Consider the following 6,114-nt stretch of genomic DNA (forward strand, 5'->3'; position numbering starts at 1 on the left):
ATCAGTAATTGCATGGATCGTTCGCCGGATGAAAACTGAATGTCGGATTAAAGGTTGACTGTGACTACTTCACCGCGCTTAATGGAAATGTCAACTTCATCAATCTACGGTTAATAATCCCACGCTTGACATGAATCCCGTATTCCTCTCGTACGAATACAAAGCATTGTTTTATTTCCTTTTTGTTCACTTTGAAAAGAATCTCGATTGTTTTGTTTTCTTTGATATTTTTGTTTCGCTTTATTTTCTGAGAATATTGATCGCGTAAAGAAAAATATCTTTCCTTTTTTTGTGTGGAACTCTGGTTCGAAATAAATCTATGGAAATTGGATTTGATTAAGTAATTAAGTATAAAGGAAAAGGAATTAATTATAAATATTTTGTTAAATGTTTCATTGACGCAAAATGAAGAATGAAAGAATCTTTGATAAAAATTTCCTGATATTAATTAAACGTCTATAAAGTTGAACAAATTTAATGTAATAATCTTCAATAACACACCAATGGAAAGTTTTGGAAGTTTCTTTATATTTTTTTCGAAGAATTAAATTGTAATTTCATCAATTTTTTCTCGCATCCCCTTTCGAATCGTTAATTTGATTCGTTATCGTTATGACAAATTTCTTTTGCATTCTATTGATGTGATAAAACCGGATTACATATCACTAAGGAACACGCAGATTGAAACGATATCGTGGGTAACAATACCATGGAGAATCATTGGTGAAACGACTATTACGTGTATTTCATTGTCACGTTCGAGTGGAATTAAAGAACATGGGAGGAAACTTTTGAACTGGTTATATTACCTCATCGACCGCGAGAAGAACTTCATTGATTCGAGAATTTATTCGATAGAGAAAATTAATAAAGAGTTCCACTCTGATCTAATTTCAAAAATTTTAATAAAAATCTTTGTCGGAAGAAACGGGAATGAAAATCACGGTGGATGTTAAATTTTAATAATCGAACGAATTGTAAAAGTGTTATTTTATTCTAAACGATAAAGATAATTCTTCAGAGTTAATAAAATACAAAAAATATAAAACCATTAATTTTTCATGCGTAACACAATTACTGTTACGCGAGAATTTTTATACTGACACGAATAATATAAAATTTCATGTGTATGTATTCAGGATTATTATCAAAACTTTTTCCAATTTTTATGATATTTAACATACTTTGATATCAGAGTTGGAATTTGAATTAGAGATTTAAAACTAAAAATTTTACTTTTTAAATAACCTATATTTCAAAAATTGTTCGAAACTGTTCCATTTCGTCGAAAATATCCACTTTCTGATTTTCATATCTACAGAAAAATTCAAATGTATTATTTTACGGAAATAAAACGTTTAAGATTCAACAGAATGTGATGAAATACTTTTCCACGAGCATATTTACGACTGGAAAATCGAGATCGAGCTCATAAACATTTGTAGAAAAATTCGTTGATTAACGAGATCAGGGAGAGACGAAGTCATTGGATAAGGAAACCCTTTCACAGCGAGTGATAGCATTTCAATGTTTTCGAGGGTTGCTGTCGCGAAGATGCCGTCTGGACAACGTCACGAATGGGTTGATAGCAACCCCCAGCTCCGTAAAGTCCACCACTTCGAATCGATTCGAACCGCCATTGAATGCAAATGCGCAATTTCACGGATTTGTTTTAACATCTATTTGAACTATTTGAATTAATTTCATGGAATGAAAAGAAGGAACAGATATTTTTAAGATTTTTAGAACTTGATATACAAATTTTTAAATATATTTGAAAGAAATTTTAAACACATAAAATATTATTTCGACGCATAATTTATAATTTATGATAATGAAATCGATTTAAATATCGATATATATTTGATTTATTCATTGCACAATCCGCTCAGGAATGAATACGGAAGGAAAAACAAAAGAGTATCGATCCTCCAATCTTTAAAAAATACAAAAGTCACGATGATTTTATTCAACAGAAATTGTTGAGTTTAAAACACTTTAATAAAATTAATAGATTTATGAAGAAAAATACTTTTAATCAAAGGCTATTTTACAAAATCGAAACATAAGATAAAATTAAAGAATAATATTTCATCGAGATAAAAAGAATATTGATATTACTGTAAATCTTCCGAAAAACAGGTTTGAGATTCATAAGCATACCATTACAAGGTAGATATATGCTCTTGCTTTAACAGCGCGCCCATGAATGTTTACGCTCGCGTAAACATTTAATGATCCGGCTAACTTCCAAATATCTTTTTTGGCCATTACTTTCCTTGAGGGCTTTCACGATTCGAGAGAACGATATTTAGTAGAATTATTAAGACGTTAACTTATAAGAGTGTTTTTAAATCTTTCCAACAGCTAAACTTATTCCCCGATGGTCGAAAGTTTAATTTTTACAAGCGAATCTTCTTACAATTTTTACGCGAAAGAAAAATAATTTTTTTAAATTTACAAGTGGCGTGAAATCAAGATTAATTTTAATCCAATAATCTTTAGACGAAATGCGTAATTGTGATATTAAGGAGTGAAATTTTAAGATTTTACAATTTTCTACTCACTTTCCTCCTTCACGTCGTGGGGTTGTGGACATTGAAGGGATTCGTACTCCGTTCTACCGAACGATGCACTGAAAATGGCAACCCTCTGTCCTGGATGGCAGACAAGATTGATGACATCATTCTCACAGGCAACTTTACTTCTGAACTCATCTGAAATATGAAAGGAAGTTTTTAATAAATTCATCGTCCAACTTTTATTTTTTATTGCAACGTAGAACGTAATTACATTTGAACCTGTGGACTTTGACAAGTTTACGAGAGACAGTTTTCAAGAAATATGAATATAGAAATATACAATAACAAAACTTTAATTTTTTTTTTTTTTAACAAATTTCAGTTTACGAAATTCTAATATTTTTTCTTTCTTTCTTTTTTTTAAATAACAGCAGATATTAATATCGTTTTATTGGAAAGTGTTTGTACTATTTCCCGATACATTTTATTTTTGTAAAAGAATATGATACATTTTTATCGATATTTTTCGAAAACATTTTACAGAAATGATGTTTCTCTCTTTTAGTTATAAACCGTGTTGTCAACGTTTATTGAAAAACCGTCAAAAACTTTGCCTGTATTCATATTCTCTTATTGCTATTCGAACTGGTTTATTTGTAATATTTTGTATCCGAATGTATTCATATATCTATGCAAATATTTTCCCAAGAATTCTGGAATTCCTGGATAAAAATTCTGGATAAAAATCTGCACAATCTCGTTATGATTCGCTAATTGCGAATTTCAAAGCTAATCAGATCAAGTGTTCTTTATGATGTCACGTTTTTATGATCGCACAATAACTTTGCGCCTCATTGGAACGGTGGATGCTACATTCTTGAAATTTTATTTTTATGCAAGGTGTAAAGATGCATTATTTTAAATTCCAGAGAATTATATAGGATTATTTGTTATTATTATTATTGTTTGCATAGAATAATGTATTAGATTAAATTTTAATGAGTTTTCAAGAGAGCATAAAATAAAATGAAATAAATGCTCTAAAAATTTGAATTATATCTCTTTAGAAAGAGCTGCCATATCTTTGTTATAAAAATATATTTTTTAAATTATCATTATCTGGAAAGTTTTTCTTTTAAAGATTAATAAATTCGACAGACAAAAGAGTGACAAAATATATTGTTCTTCAATTATATCAGTTTCACGTACATGAACAAGGTTTCTAGATACCTGGAGACAATTAACAGAGTACTGTAAGATATGGGCATATAATATATTATAGCACGTGACACAATGTATATATAACAGCTCACATATAATATTCATGAACAATGTGTGACAGACTGTCTGCAAACAATGTCTATCTCTATTTCGTATACATTAAATACAAAATTAAAATCTCAATTATTATTACATATAAAATTAAAGTTAATATCAAAATTATTTTTAAATATTTTGATTAAAATTGAGAATACGAAACATCCTGATTTCTTCGAATATCATTGATTAATGAATTTTATATTCGATCTGCCAATCTGCATCTCAGAATTGCGATAGATTATCTAGCAAGTTAGGAATCAGTTTAATCTGGTAATAATATTTCCACTATTGATTATATCCACGAAACTCTCGAGTATAGAAATCTAACGATCTTGAATATAAGCACGCAACTGTTTCCACGTCTCAAAGTCAAGAATTTCTGTCGACGAGAATACATGATATTCTCATAGGCGAATCAATTTACAGATGATTAATGTCTGAATAATTGGCATTCTAAGGTATCAATTACGGAGATGCTATGCGATTGCAATTATATGGAGAAGTTTCGTAGAAGCCATTGTACGAATTGTCCAATTAAATACGTCGAATATTAATTACGACGGAAATAATCAAATTTGTTGGAGTTAAATTATAATACGAAAATAGGATAAGTTGCATCATTCTGACTTGTCAAACATGATTTTTTTTATAATTATCGTCGTATTCCTGTTTTATTCCAATAAATCGTGACGATTGGTATTATACAAACTATTATAAGAAAGTCGAGCAACGAGCATTAAAGAAGATAAATATACAGTTGTACGATGTGGATTTCGATAAAGGATGTAATTGAATCATAAATAAAATGATTATCTTTGGTATTCAATTCAAGAATTTTGCAGAATTATCCATTATATATATCAACTGTTTGATATACATCCTATATGTAATTTTTAATCGAAAAGCTTTATCAATTAGTAAATTGTAATTCACATGATACAACATAGCTTTGTTATGAATTTTATATCTACAGATAGTAGCAACATTTCAGCTGCTAAATAATCTGATAATGAGTTCTTGAGATAAGTGCTACTTATGCTACAAGTGATACTTATAATGCAATAATATTTTAGTGACTCTGTTGGTTAAACTGCTGACTCTTCTCTTATGTGCGGATGAACTTAGCCTGGTATGTCCCTAATAATAATCCTATTTCTCTAGGGACTTCCTTTGCCAGGTATTTCGAAAGTAATATCCGTAAATTTGCGAGTTACAAAATGACTTCCCAATTTCGAGTCTATGTTGCCACTCATAAATTTGACGAAATTTTCGTTACAAGAGATATTCGAAAATAAATCTAATCAAAATAACATTTTCTGTAAATATAAACTTTTCACAAATTTTTAATAAAATAAATAATTTTGATGCAACGTTACCATCATATTCAGATTTATGCTCGAAACTCGCATAATTATTACTGAATCGAGCGTGGCTATTATGAAGCTATGGTATCTAATTAATAACACGAGCACGAACTTATTACGATAACTAAAGCAGGATTGGTGTGATTAGGAAGCGAAGACGCCATGAAACAGAACTTATTGTTGGAAAACTAGAAGATAATCTTCAAAATTAAATATAAGAATCATAAAATATAATTACATACAAATTCTAAATATTTAAAATTTTTTATAGCCATTCGAATGATCGAAGCAATTGATCGAGCAAATAACGAGATTCATCAAAGATGGAAGGTACACAATGATTCGTGAAATTTTATAGAAAAGCAGGAAGAAAACTCGTTCATTGTACAATTTTTCGAAACGTCCAGTCTGAAGCTTTAATTGGTTAAAAAAAAAACGCAAAAAAAGACGCAAAGATGTGGATATAAGAGGCAATTCTTTCAGCACCGAGCACTCGAGACGACAATAGACCCAGCTATAAAGCTTTTTCAACAACCTAGCTCTTCGATCGACCCACTTTCGATGGCATCTCGAATTTTCGTGTGTGTTCTGTTATGTCTATAGCTGTAGCTACCTTCCAGATATCCAATGACGTCGCTAATAGAGACCAGATGGAACAGGATCAATCTCTATTTAAAGGGATAAATCTTGAGATACTTATAGTACATAGATAGATACTTATTATATCTTCAATAACATTGAACGAAATTTTTTAGATTAAGACAATGATTCGTGTGTGAATGATTTAGAAAATTAAAAATTAAAAAGATTAAGAATGATTTTAATAAGACAAACAAACATTGAAAACAAATTAATACGAAAGTAGATATATATATATATATATATATATATATATATATATATAAATG

At 29.5% G+C, this 6,114-nt stretch overlaps 1 protein-coding gene across 1 annotated transcript in view; it reads right to left on the bottom strand.

The window, feature by feature from the left end:
- Positions 1 to 6,114, bottom strand: part of LOC102681049 — a 94,190-nt gene that overhangs the window by 68,296 nt on the left and 19,780 nt on the right. Inside the window, exon 3 of the mRNA XM_006625107.2 lies at positions 2,568 to 2,717. Coding sequence (XP_006625170.1) covers positions 2,568 to 2,717 — 150 coding nt within the window. The remainder of the gene's footprint in view (positions 1 to 2,567; positions 2,718 to 6,114) is intronic.

Source organism: Apis dorsata, unplaced genomic scaffold, assembly GCF_000469605.1.
Source record: "Apis dorsata unplaced genomic scaffold, Apis dorsata 1.3 scaffold_1280, whole genome shotgun sequence".
NCBI lineage: Eukaryota > Metazoa > Arthropoda > Insecta > Hymenoptera > Apidae > Apis > Apis dorsata.